This window comes from Anser brachyrhynchus (assembly GCF_964034855.1).
Source record: "Anser brachyrhynchus genome assembly, chromosome: W".
In the NCBI taxonomy this organism is placed as follows: domain Eukaryota; kingdom Metazoa; phylum Chordata; class Aves; order Anseriformes; family Anatidae; genus Anser; species Anser brachyrhynchus.
Genome location: NC_137704.1, coordinates 27,035,254 through 27,049,888, shown reverse-complemented (window position 1 = coordinate 27,049,888; position 14,635 = coordinate 27,035,254). Strand labels below are relative to the sequence as shown.

At 40.5% G+C, this 14,635-nt stretch overlaps 1 protein-coding gene across 23 annotated transcripts in view; it reads right to left on the bottom strand.

Moving 5' to 3' along the window:
• Positions 1 to 14,635, bottom strand: part of NEDD4L (NEDD4 like E3 ubiquitin protein ligase) — a 149,927-nt gene that overhangs the window by 66,764 nt on the left and 68,528 nt on the right. For 13 of the 23 annotated variants that reach the window (XM_080571933.1, XM_080571915.1, XM_080571914.1 and 10 more), the window contains 3 exons: positions 14,287 to 14,368; positions 9,354 to 9,392; positions 6,671 to 6,724 (listed from right to left, as the gene is read on the bottom strand). In XM_080571933.1, the coding sequence (XP_080428059.1) occupies positions 6,671 to 6,724; positions 9,354 to 9,392; positions 14,287 to 14,368 (175 nt within the window). Of the gene's footprint in view, positions 1 to 2,067; positions 5,521 to 5,542; positions 5,648 to 6,670; positions 6,725 to 9,353; positions 9,393 to 14,286; positions 14,369 to 14,635 lie in introns of those variants that run through there. The other 10 variants (XM_080571934.1, XM_080571923.1, XM_080571916.1 and 7 more) reach the window with 8 other exon arrangements.

The window sequence follows — 14,635 nt, the reverse complement described above, 5'->3', positions numbered from 1 at the left end:
CCATAAGACATGGCAGCTTTTCCCCTCAGCTTCACAGAACAAACACTTCAGGCACACCCGTCCTTAGCATCAGAGATCCCCAAACGTCTGCGGGATAGCTCAGAAATTGCACCATACCGAAGAACGTTTTATACCTAGACAAACTAAAGCAAGACTTCCAGCAAGACGCTTTCATTGCCCACACTTCCTATGGCAACTTGCCTGGCCAATCACCTCTACCCACAACACTTCTGGGCTTACTCAAAATATGAGAAAACACCACAAAGAAGCTTTATGTTTCAATTAATTCTTCATTTTTGAAATGTTTTGCTCTAAAGAATGCAAGTTCTGTTTGGACTGAGTGCCTCCGTGACTGCCACGCTTCACGGCAGGCTAAATTGATTTCACATGGTAACTAAAGCTGAGAGCATGTAGGAACAAACTTCTTAATTCTCTTCTGGAAACACTGAAGTACATCTTTGGTATGTGAATTGCTACGACAGTGAGGATCAAGGAAGTGACTTTGGGGGCATATCCTTTAGGAAAATGAGAAGCACTGCAGAGGCACGGGATGAAGACATCGGGCACATCTCTGCAAGTTGCACAGATCTGTAAATCTCTGACACTTTTGTACCAGGTTTGACCTGCTACAGCTACTTATGTAATTGGTTATGGTGCTTCCCTGTGAACAGCTATTGTTGGATAATAGGAAATGGAAAATCAGGCATACATTTGTAGCATGAGAGAGAACTCTTGACGTACTGAATACATGAAATTCAAATGAGGAAAAAAAAATCAGCGGAGATTCTGCATTCCAAGTTTTCCTGCTGAAACATTCTCAGGCTGGCAGGAAAGATACTGTGCACTACTTAACAAAACTGCTAGCTAACAGAAACTGAAATGAAACCTGTATTTCTTCGGCAAGAGATTTTTTTTAACATTTATTCTTAATGAATGCTTAGGAATATTCTGTGCATAAATATGAATAACAGTGATTTTCTATGCATAATAGTGACTGAAGAGCTAAAAAAAGGTTACGCTGGAATAGCTTTGAGACGATCAGCTTTTTTATAAGAAAGCTGCAGAGTCATCATATGGCCTCTCTGCAGTGAGCAGCTGTCTTTCTGTACTACATTTCACTGAAAGAAAGCGCAGGAGAATGAGAACACACAAGCAGCGAAGACCAGAATCTCTTTAGTGAATCTGTTTTCACAGCTGGAGATAGAGTACTTACTATTCTATATACAGCATCACTGAGCTTAGGAACTCAAGTGGGCAGTGTTAAATTGCACAGTAAAGCAATTTAAGCAAATGACTAATCTAAACCCTTGAATTTCATTCCTGCTTTGGTCTTTTAAAAACGGCTTAAAACCACAAAACTTCAATCTTTGTCCATTATAACAAAGAAAAAAGCAGCGGATGAATTTTGACATCTTAAAGCAAAATCAAAGCAAATACAAATGACAGTACAGTTACTGAGTTGTGCCAAGCTACTTGTATAGCAGTTTGATCAGGACTTGTGGCATGCCATAAACAGGACATGTTTGTAATTTGCAGAAGGCCAAAAGCAAGAAAAAAATAAACTAAGATTTTTTTTTCTAACCTCTAAGTCATTATTGTCATCAGAATTATAAAATTTCTAGTCTTAGATCGTATAGCATTACAGGGCACATTTTTAAGTCACACGGAGACACGCATGTGTACATTATCCTTAGAAGTTATCCAAGTACTTGTTTTTAAAAGCAAAGCACATGAAGAATTCTTCACGCAGCAGGGTCTCAGACAACTAAATTAACACAAACACTTGACTTGCCATTTGAATGTTCTGATTTTTAAAAATCTTTTCAACTGAGGTAACACTGAATTGAGTAATGTGTGACATTAGAATCTCAAAATTACACTGGATGCAATCGTAACTGAGAGCAAAGTTAAGCTGGATTAGAAATAGAGATGATTTGCAGCTTGTTCCAGAGAAATGCAGAACGTTCTAGCACTAACAACGGAAGCCCTTCAGTTGCTTCAAGTTCAGAAGCCTTTGTATGGCAATTCTGTATTTTACCAGCACAGTATACCCAGCATCATACTTACCGTGGTGCCGGCTGGTGTAGGACCAGGGGTGCCACGACCATCTTTACCAACAACCTGATTTTGTTCTTCAGGATTACGGGTGACAAGGATTCTGAAGTGCTGTTGCCTCGTATTTTGATCTGGTCTGATTTTAAACAAACATCCCTGCCCTTGAGGAATCCTCTCTATTGAATTGCTTCTAGATATTTCTGACCCGTTCCTTCCATTTCCATGCAGTTCTGAATTCAATCCATCATCTGTGGGGCTAATTTCTTCCGGTCGTGGCTGGACAGGGTAGGAGGTACTCCTTTCTAGCCGTATCCGAGGATACCTGACCAACCTGTCCCCTTTTGTTCCAGTAAAACCAAAGTTATATTCGCCACCGGTACCACTTGCCTGTGGTTGCTGTAACTGGAGAACAAAGAACTTTTTCCCTGAATTTGCTGACATATCTGGCACATGTTGCAAAGACCAACGCCGGGGCTCAGGGGTGGGGGCATTATTTTGAGCCTCAGATCCAAAGGGTAATAGAGTAACCTGAGGCACATCTACACTGGAAGCACGATGCTGAATCCTCACACCGCTTATGTTTAAACCTGAAGCTGCTTCATTTGTCGCATCTTCTTGGGCTGTAGATGGAGCATCTTCGCTCTGGTTATTGGAGGGAACAGTACAGAATATCCTCCGATTACAGCAAAGAGTTCCATTGAGCTGTTGCCCTAACTCTTCCGTCAGCCTAGGCGGAGAATTTTCAGGAGTCACCTCTGGACTGCTCAGAGAGGAAGAATGGTTTTCCACGGGGGATGCATAATGCTCCCTAAAGTCTGGGAACTTACAAGGAAGTGTCTCCTCGGGAGATTCCAGGGTTGCACTCTCATCCACGCAGTCGCTCGCAACTTTGCGCTGAAGAGAAATCTGCATCGACGAGCTTCTTGTCGGCCGCACGTCAATACTGTTCAGCAGCTGGGGAATAAACATGGATGTACTCCTTTTTAAGGAGCCCACTTCTTGAAAATCGCTGCCCCCACCATAATCTGCTCCGTGTCGGGAGAAAGCATGAGGACTGTTTCTTCTTGGCAAAGTGTGGAATGCCATGAAAAAGTCATCTTCTCTTTCCCGGTCGAGGACCTCCGATTCAGGGGCTGTGTTGCTTCGCCCAGAGCCAAAATGAAACCGCAGCCGATGGGCCATGGTTTTACAGAAAGAAGAAAAGGAGAGGGAGAACAGCAACAATTCAGGCACTGCCAGAAGTTAAAAACCAAAGACATAAACTCCAAGAAAAAGTGTCCCATCTGCCAAACTGTTAGCACTGCAGCACTGATAGCGACAGATAGCAGAAATAGCCCAAGTGGCAAGCAGCATTCCAGGCATGATTGGGTAAGAGCAATCAGCGCTCCTACACACTGTGACATAGGGTAGGATGGTGGGAGTCACGTGGCCTGGTTCCCCCTCTCCAATCTAAGCTAGTGGGGGTTTTGTTTTTTGTTTTTTTGTTTTTTAATGCCAGCAAGAGCCTGAAACAGCACCTTCACAGCTGCTCCTTTTCCATCAGAGAGGAGCGGCCCCAGCGGGAGAGCTCTCACAGCTGACTAAGGCAGCAAACACACTCGGCACTGCTATAAATCTAAACCACATCGTACTCATACAGCACATTTGTATAAAGCACACGAAAAGTTAACTACAACAGAAACGCTTGGATTTAGTGTTAAAAGTCAGTCACCTCCACATGCAAATAAGAAAAATTATTTCAAGCTTAACATTTTGGTGTGCGTTACGGCATTCGGCTATCATGGCAGAACACGAATAAATATAGCACGGTTATGCTTTCAATTTTAACTGTGCTCATAACGTGATTAAGTAACAAACTTCTTGCCTTTAAAAAGCCATGGCTTTTGCATTGTCCCTAGAAACGTCATATAGCCTATACTAGCCAGCTCAGTCCCTTTTAATAATTAAAAATCCACAACGATCAAAGCAACCCTACGTATCCAAAGATTTCTCACACATTAAAAACAGCAGAAATGTGAAAAGTGAGAGAAAATAAAGTTTCTTTTTAGTTTTACCAGGCAGTAAAGACGAGTGAAAACCGGAGACGGGTGTTGCATGTCGTTTTGTACTGATTTGTCTTAAACACTGTACAGAAACTCTGCCCATTGCTGGCCAGCCTCCAGTGAGAAAGTTAGCAATATTACCACGAGTGTGACTGCCAGCATGGAATACAGTTACGCTCTCTGAGAGCCAAAAGACCTCAGAAGAACAACAGACAGACAGGATACACCGAAATGCAAAACAAACACCCTACATGCAGAAAATCAGCGATCCGAGGATACTCACATTTGATGCACACGGCACAGCACTTGTTAGCACATACTAGAAAACAAAGTGTTTAGCAAAAAGCCTATCTACAGAAAGAGACAGAGTAGCTTCAATTAAATACATGGACTTCTCCCTGGGAGAACTCAAAAGCTTTACAATTTTGTCAACAGCTCTGAAAATTTGTAGGTGGCGGGTCAATAATCCCTCTAGACATTTAAACCTCCGTATGCGAGCAGCTTGCTTTCAAAAGACAGAAAATGACCAATCACAAGAGAAATGGAAGCTTAGAATGATTTAACTGCCAAGAGACAGCACAATCCCCTATTGTTTTAAGCGGACTACGAGCCAACAAGAAGAAAAACATGAATAGCTTCTACACAGCAACAGTTCCGTGGAATTGCCTTGTGCAAGCACAGGTGTTGACGTTATTTTTTCTTATTTTTCAGGTAAAATATTACGCAAGGACAGTGTCTCTTTGCACTGAAGATGAAGCTTGCATCATATGTTCTTTGTTTTGACTGGGGAAAAGAAAGGAAAGGACATATTGCAGCAACAAAGTGCTTTGATAATTTAGGAACATGAAGAAATGGGGTAAAAAACCATGCAAGTATTCACAACGAATATTTCACATGAAAGCCAAAATAATCTGTTCAATGCCTCTCATTCTGTAAATATAGGATGGAAAATTGCTACTCTAAAAACCCCACTGTACTTGCTTTCCTTTGCCAACAGTTCAGAACACCTGAAAGCAAAGCAATGGCTCCTAAACCCAGGGTTACAGCCTAAGGGAAGGCTGTCTACAGAAGCAGGATCACAGAAAGAACAGCCAGAAAATGGTTCAAGTATAAAATAGTACTGAAAGTACCAGTATAAGGCCAGTACCACATACAAGAAACTTGGAAATCTTAAGCAGCGTGTATCTGAAATGAGTATACCAGAACTGTTATTTCTCAGCTGTCACTGTGCAGCCACACCGGGATTTTTCCTGAACTGTCACCCCTTTGCTGTCACACACGGACATCCCCATACATGCCACTGCCCTCTGCAGGCTAGAACGAAGCCTCTTCCACGAGTTTCAGGTTTGCCCTCCACGCCAACACAAACTTATTCCAAGCATCCTCCAAGGCACACGCAAGCCACACGGGAATGTCAGCGCAGCCCTGAGCCCAGGCTTACATACCCTGCGCGCAGTTACGGTTACAGGATTGCTGCTTCGGTGTTGTTTGCATCCGCTGGCAACACAGGACCTTAAAGCCAGGAAGAACTGACCGATGATCTCCTTTAACTTCGAAAGGCGTAGGACAGTTTTGATAGTGCAAATGTTCATTACGATTATCATTGCCAACAAATACACTCAGTCAGCCCTGTCTACATACATGCTGTCACAGATTTATTATTACATTTTGTCAATTTACTTCACCCTAAAGGAAGACTCACAAAATAGTATTGTTTCACTGAGTCCTTTTTTCCCCCAGAATATTTTAACTTTTATTTTTCTTCACTCTATATTTAATAGGAATACAGAGAAAAAGAATACATTTTTGGTGATTGATATTTCCATATTATGTTTGTTTAGCGTAAAAAGATCTTCACAACACTGATCCTAATCTTCATAAGGCAAGCAATTTTAGTAGAGATTGTACAGCTCCCAACCCAGAAATGTAATACCTCATCTCATAAACAAAAACAATTGTGCTATAGTTTTCAGAAGACAAAGCTAACAAAGGGGCCTAGCAGTAAGATTTGGGGAGACTTCTCTAGAACAACTGTTGCATCAGCAAAATGAAGTTCAAGGCTAAAAACCCTAAAAATATGTCAGGTGTCATCAGGGACAGAACTGAACACAAAACTCAGAGCACTCGTTATTTTACCAATTCCTCATGCCTTCATGCACCCGCTTCTTGAGGCTTAAGGGGAGCTCTGGTTACCACATCCCAAAAAAGGATTAAGAAGTATTAAAAGTTACAGGAAATAGACACTAAAATGATCAGAGGATGAAGCAGCTGCTTTGTAAGTGACTAAAAGGGCTGGGACTGCTCATCAGTTTACATCAGAGAAGCCTAAGGAAGAATCCGATGGGGCTTCCACTCTCAGAATACTGGGTTAAGAGGGTCCATTCTGGTCCGAGCCAGTAGAGTACTTCTGTGTTTAATGTTCCACTCGTCCATAAAATAGACACTATTTACGCTTTAACCTGTATTGCCCAGCACGCTAATGTACAGACAAAAATACACCATTAAGACGTGCTATATTCTTGCCATTCATGTTACACAGCCTGTGATCAGCGAAACAATCAAGGAGCACTCACCAATCTGTTTTCATCGAACACTTCGAACAGGAGACGATGATTGGTTGGGTTTACCTATGAGAAAATTCAAATATCACTTTAGGTTCATTCGCTTGATAACAACACTATATGGGTACTATGGGTACACTATATGGGTACGATTAAACCAAGGCAAACTGAACAGGGCTAACAGGTTTTAGGGAATTTTTTAGTTTTACTTAAACGGGAGCACTCGAACAATTTGTTTCTAAACCCTACGGCAGTTAGACCTAGCCTACCAGGGAACATTTGAGGCTCTTCTTTACTGCGCTCAGTGCAGGACAGGTACCGCACCTCTCTGTCTGCAGACAGCTCTGAAGAGGAGAGGCCGCGCTGCACGCAGGCTGACAGCATCTGGAGATGCCCCAGGGCAGCATCCCAGCGGCTTCCCCCTCAGGTAAGCCTCGGTTTGCACCGCACACGGGGACCCCGGCGGCGAGCCCAGCAGCACACCTCGCCTCATCCACGAAGGGCCCGGCCGAAGGGGCGAGCTCGGGGCTTGGGCACAGGCCGGGCTGCACAGAACAGCAGGGCTCACGGAGTTTGGGGTTCCACGTCTGCAGAGATCAACCAAAACGTATGGAGCAAAAGCTTTGCTGCATTTCTTTCGGAATTTCACCGTCTCTGTTTCAGTCCGTCCACCTGTCACTGTTTCTAGCCCGTTTATCACACATCGTGGAAAACCCAACAGAAGTCAGAAAACCCACTTTGTGTTCGGCAAAATTAGCTCTAACACTTGAAAACAGCAACTGGGTCTGCAGGAAATGATTCACTTGGAAGTAAATCTAAGCAGAAAGACTACTAACACTTAAAGAAGACAGCTCGGGGAGGTAGACAAGGCAGTCACTATTAAACAAGAAAAGAAATGTTTGGTAGTAGTTGGTCCACTCGATAGATCTTCAGAAAAACTTGTAAGCCAGGTTAGTATGTCTACTTGTTTAATTAAGAAAATTTACATAAAATAGTTCTCGACTGATTGATAATTCTGTAGGGGTGGTGAGGAAATCCCCAGTTTTGAAAAGATCAGAAAATTGTGGCACATAAAAAAGGTATGCATTAATTTAAATATTCACATTGGTGTCTAGGGCTTTCAAGGTATTTTAACGGAGCTTCTGTGAAGTACACGTGTAGTTTAATCCAGACAAATGGCTGTGGGTTTGGGTATTCTCTTTTCCTGGAAAAACTACGTGATGAAAAAGTGTATCTTGAGAAGTATCAGTCAAAATTATAAACACAAATAAGTTTTCTAATCCTGGGTAAAAATACTCCACTTTAAAGCACATGAATTTGTTCCTCGCAGTCTATCTTACAGCACAGCACGTTTTTGAGACCTGTATTTGTAAGGATGGGCTTACGGAGGCGCAGTCACTCATCTCTGAGTCACACAGCAGGGAATCCAATCTGGGTGAGCCTGAAATGTCTTCAAGTACATACCAAGTGTAAAACTGCCTTTATCTCCCCTTCCCCGTGCAATTGCCATAATGGCCATCGCTATGTAATTCGTCCTCTATGCTGTGGGCAATGCATTTGAACCCTGCCATAAAACGCTCTCTTATTAGGGTAGCGACTTTGTGGTAAAATGACAGTATTAAAAGCCCAGCTGCACTGCTGCGGGCAGCTGGTGGGGTCACCTCTGCAACAAGGGGGTGCAACTACCAAGGACCTCTGGGATGAAGATGGAAAACCTCAGGGCAGTCAAAATGAAGTTAGTGTCAGGACAGTTGCTATTGACTCTGCACAGCTTAAAGAAGCAAGTCTGAGTCCATATTTCACAGTCACGAGTACGTTATACGAATCAAAACATTAGATAAAGACAATTTTTAGAGATTTAAATATTTATTAACCTGTTACAAAATCTCGAAAAGCCACTTGGTAAATGTTTAAAAGTAAAAATTCCATTCGAACCTCAAAAAAATGTGTATTAGCAATAATATTGGTGGGAACTATTTGAATGATCTTATTAGCAAGACCGTCAAACACTAGGACTATAAACCAAGTTTGATAGGATACCCATTTCTAACAATCTATAATGACATCTGTTCTCAAGCAGCTGTTTAAGATTAGATGTTAAACCACTGAAATTTTACCTAACCTCCATTTGTGAAAGCTACAGCTGCAGTAAAATTAAGTCATTCTTCCTCAGAAAAATACTTTTAGCAAGTAAATAACAAAGTTATCATCCTTCTCATTTATATTATGCTGGTTCTGATAACAACAATTTTAATGCCTCCTTTCCTATTTTTCAAATATTATTTTTTCTGATGAAGTCACCTACTAATTGAAACTGTATCACAGTTTTTGGTGAAAGTTACACTCATTTTAAGAAAGATCTAAAAAGATAAAAGTTAACTACAAGAAAAAAGCATATTTTGATTTATTTTGGCAAGCAATATGAAGGTCAAGATAAATTACTTTTTCAGCATTGCTTCTCTACATTTGTATTTCATTATTTTTTGCCATGACAGCTTAAATCTCATACAGTTCCCTGAAATATTTCTGATTATTTGCCACCACACTAACATTTTAAGACCACAGCAAACATCAGGACAAGCATTTTTTAAGAAAGCATATAAACAATAACAACAAAAAGCTTCTTCCCAACCTTATAAAACACCATGTGATTAATCGTACACATTATAATGTTTGCAAGTAAAGGGAAACTTACTCTAAAATAAAATTCTTCATTCCATTTTGGATTCAGTGTCTGTAAAAGAAATTAACATTAACACACTAAGACCTCTTTAGGTTTGCACTTTTGCAGTAATTGAAATGTGCATGCAAATCACAATTTTCTAGCAAAACAGAAGGAGAGAAAAAAGGATGTCATAACAAAATAATGCAAATAAAAATATTGCTGTCAAATGATTTAACTTCTCTACTGAGTAAACCACATGTGGGAGGATATTTGAGTCAGATGATCCGAAAATAGATATTAAGCATAAATGCTATTCTGTGAGTAAAAGGGAAATCACTGGAAATCTACAGAAACAAAACCTTAAGATATTTCCTTCTCCACATTTATTTACATCAAGACAAAAAAACAACTTATTTTTTAAACACAAGGTCAGCATTAGTATTGCAAAGATAAGGACAGTCATATTATATAGATTAAAAAGAAAGAGAACAAAAGGAAAGGTTATGTCCTTTGAATAGATACCAAACTCTTCCTAATCTCCTTCAAGACCGGAGGATTGTAGTTTCAATTTAATAATTTGAATAAAACATTCAGAATAAAATGTTTCATTTACAGTCTGAAGGGAGCTCAAGCATAAAATCATAAATTGATGATTAAAAAACTAGAACTACAAACATTAACAATTTGTGCACTTCAAATTTGGGTAAGTTGAAAATCTAGTACAGTATGTCCAATGGCTTTGTTTTCTTGCCAAACCATTCCCTCATTCTCTCACACAGCAGAGATTTACCAGAAGAGCTGATGGTAGGAATTGGCTCTACACCCACCAAAATTTTATTAGAGCAGAAGGACAATCTTGGGTGTTTATCTCGAACTGCTTGATATAGACGCAAAATATCTATCACATCCAGGACACAGTGGCTCAGGCATGTCTCTGCACTACGGAAACGCGAGTCAGTGCGCGGCTCAGCATGCGCTCGGGTGCCACGTAATGCTGACACTCGCACAGCCCCTTCCCCTTTAAGCGTGGGCTGAATCTCAACCTGACACATATATACACACATATTGTACAATTAATAATCAGATACTGAGACTTAAAAACCTTGTTCCAGAGAATTTAAGAAATACAGGAAGAGAAAATGAAATAACTCTACAAAAAGAAAGATGTAATAAAAATCTTCAACCTCTAAACCTTTATAAAAGGTTATGCAGGTGGTTAACATTTGTACTCATGTTAGATGTTGATCCTGAACAGCTTTCTGATTCAGGGCAGGAAAACATTTCACAAAAGAAAAGACCAGTGATCACAGCGGTGGGGTAGGGGGCAGAGACACACTTTCAGCTTCTTTTTTCTTTTTTGCGCTATAAAGGCAAAGATGTATTCACTCACACAAAGAAGCAATAAAGGAAAATGTTCTTTCAAATATTTGTATTCATTCACTGTGGCTGTTCTTGGCAACAGAGCCCCCTTGCATGTAATTTAGCAACTAAATTTGAGGGTACTACTACCGATCAATAATGCAACGATTTTGAATCCACAACGATTTTTTAACCACAATTATAAATTTCAGGAAACGTGTGATGTATTAGGAAGCACAATTTTTAGTAAATGAACTGGTGACTGTTAGAAATTTCTTCCACCTTTACAAATACAACAACTGATAGGTCAATTCAGAAAGCACAAACACTAGAATCACAGCAAAGGAGAAAAACACTTGTAAAGAAAGTCTCCAGAAATAAATGGATGAATAACCACTTCAGAAAGGATATTAGCAGGGAAACAACAACAAAAAGACTCACCAGCAAAAAGAGCTACATCCTAAAAAGGGCAAGTATTGTGGAGATAAAGAACTGCCAAGAGTCAAGCTGAGTTAGATCTTCCACAGGATATTAGAACAAACACGAAGAAAGTTCTTCAACCATATAAATAAAAAGAGAACAAGGAAAGAAAGAAGAGATGCTACTAAGCAATGAAGCTCTCAGAGGAGAGCAAAACACTTTTAGATGTAGGAAGTTGTGTGTTTAACACTATGGTAAAGGCAGAATAGCTAACAGGGATCAGTAGGAAGACACTCGTGTCACAACTGAAGTAGAACTGAAGTCTTCAAAGCTCACCACAGTCAAATCGAAGAAACTGAAGAGTCTTCATCTGGACTTTTGAAAGGATTAACACATGAAATCACACGCTGAGTAGTAGCAAAAATTTTGAAAAGGTCATACTGAGCAGCTTACAAACGGCAAAGAGTTCTTTTACTACAGAAAGAGAGCAAAAGAGCACTTCTAGCGAGTCATTCAAAACAAAACTCCAAAAGGAAACGCAAGGCTTTAATCAAATGCCACAGCTGGACTAACTAGATGTGTGGAGGGAGGTAAACCAAAACAAACAGCCTCAGAAATTCAACATCGCTACATCACGACAGATGCGCCCAAAACTTCTCTCCGATAACTTTATTTCTGCAGAGTAAGGAAACAGCGTAGATTTAATCCTGCTTGGCTGTAACTAAGCACTTCACAAGGCTAGGCCCAGCTGTACAGCAGGATGCCTATCAGATAACTGCTCTGGTAAATTAAAGGGGGAATAAAAAGGGGAAACTGCAGTCCCTTGTGCCTTCTTATAAGCACTCCTGCAAGCCACTGCACACAAATTTACCCGTTCAAGTGAGGAAGACAACAATGAGTAGAAAAAATAAGGAGGAGGTGAAGGGTTAGATGCCATCACATTAAAAGCAGACTAGGAGGAAATAATCGGCAGTATCTTTCAGAATCACTCCTGGGAGTGACTTTGCTCAGTATTTTTTCCTTAATTAATGTAACTCAAAATGAAGACGACATACACGTGTTTGCTATTCATGAAATAAACACAGAAGTTGTATGTTGCATAGGAAGAAAACTGCTCCGAGGGCAGACAAGATGAAATTCAGCGATTCAATAATGAAATGACTGACGAGAAGTTTCCAAAGGATGAGTTAACATTACTATTACGGAAACGACTGAGAGAGTCCAGACTTTAAGTGACAGTTACAAGAAACAGTGAAAAAAGGCAGATGCAATCCCAAGAGTACATCATCATCATCTCACCCTCAGCCCTCTGCACAGAAATCCAACTGCAGACAAACATTGTCCTTTTTCTCCTCCTTCCTAGGGCAGCACAAGGATCCATGAGTTTACCACCTTCCCTCAGAGGAGCAACACAATGCTTTCACAACTTTACTAGGGCTTTTATTTATGGTAGTCTTCTCAGAAGCTCTTACTCCCCTACCTGTCACACACATCCAAAGACGGTAATTATCATTTCAGCAATAACACTACAACCTTATGTCCAAACCAAGGCTCTCGTTTCAACTGCTCGTAACTTTTTGCACTACACTTCTGTAGCCATCACTTCTCAGACATGTAGGAGCCAAATACGCCATCTCTTTAGTACTCATGCTTTTACACTAGCAACACCCTTCCAAATACAGACGATGTTATCCCAGTAAGAAAAAAATAGACATAAGACAATCTGCTTTGACTGTAACACCCCAAGAAAAGCTGCACTGCTACTGGAAGAAATGAGAAATTTAATAAAGCTCTGGATGTGACCACCATCTTTTCCTAAGAAGCAAGGGGGAAAAGTCTTATCCATGCCACACTTTCTGATCTCCCCACCGCTATTGCACAGACTTGCTACAAAGCATCTCTCTCCCAAGCCAAAGGACCCTTGCGCCTTCAAGACCTGTCTTACACCCCCTCTGCCATCACAACCGTCCTGCGTTTCATCTGAAGTCACAAAACAGCTGAAGTCGGAAGGGACCTCTGGAGGTCATCCAGACCATTGCGACTCACAGCACCTCATGTTCAAAGTCTTTCATTCAAGTGAAAGGTGAAAGATCAGAATCTTTCTCCCACCTACAGGCATTTACCAGTTAGCAGAAGCTGCCACACTATTTTAGGAGAACAAACAAGCGCTATAAGGGCTGGACTTGCCTGTGACAGGAAGAAAGCCATTATTTTTCAGGAATGCTGAAGCATCCATTTTCAAGCAAGCGCCCGAAAGCTAATGCACAGGCTGTCAGTGGGGTGTAACTGTTCACATGCCTCCGACTTCCACCGAGCTCTCTCCCGATGAAACAGGTGGCCTGTTCCATAACCGAGCAGCTCTGAGGCCATACCACTACTGGTCCAAAACTACTGCAGAGGTCAATAACGTAATTTATTTACGTTAAGAGAAGAAGCCTCCGCCTACACTCATTTTATTCTTTTCACCTAACCTTTGCAATGTAAGAAAGATTTTTCAGTACACAGATACTGATGTAATGGTTTCTTATGAACACCGATGTTCCATAATAAAACAAAGTCTCACACTTCGGAGAGAACATGACACTTGATACTATAGCACAATTAAAACAGCCAGGTATTATACAGCCTGCAAGTGACCTATCTAGCCTACGTGTTTTTCACTGATACGACTCCAGGAACAGGAGGCAGTCCTGTGCGAGCATGTCCCACGAAAGGACATGACAGCAAGCACACGCCTTCGACAAAAATGAGGTATAAGAACCATGAGAAAACTTCCAACATACTTATATAGAAGTGGCAATAAATCTTGAACCTATTTAAGGAAACAAAAAATGACACAGTCCATGTTGTTACTATACCAGCTAACTTGGCACTGCTTTTCAAAAAAATTAACATTTTTCTCACAAATTTTAATGTATAAAATTTTACACCAAACTAAGCTAAACAGGGTATAAAGAAGGTATTTTACAGAGAGAATACATGTAAAAATGCTATTATGAAACAACAACAGATCATACACATTGAACATGCATGCCTTTGTTTTCTCATTCTGGTTTGAAAGAAGGCGGCGTTACTGGGTTTCTATACATGTGTGTAACAAGTTCAGTGTTGTATTACATTATAGAAGCAGGTTCCAGTGTTCTTAGTGTCTCCAAAACAACGAAACAAAAAAGTATATACATACCTTTTTAATAGTTTTTGTCTGCACCAGGGCAAGTTCTCTGTTCTCATCTGCTACATACAAGGAAAGTTTCACGTAGGGGTCACTGCAAAAGAAGATGTCATATTTAATGGGAATTCTACAGCCAAATATAATTTCAATGTAAGTTTGTCATTTAACTGGATAACAGTAACAGCTCAATATTTTTAGAGGAAGTGTTTTTACTGAAACCAATTTACTGTAATAAGCTACTGAAACACTTAAAAGATGTGTTTGAATATGCTCAATTAAATACTGACCATGGCATTAACTTGCAGCTTTCTGCCGCTTCTGTGGACAAACACCTCTTGCTTGCATACAAGTTCTGCCCACC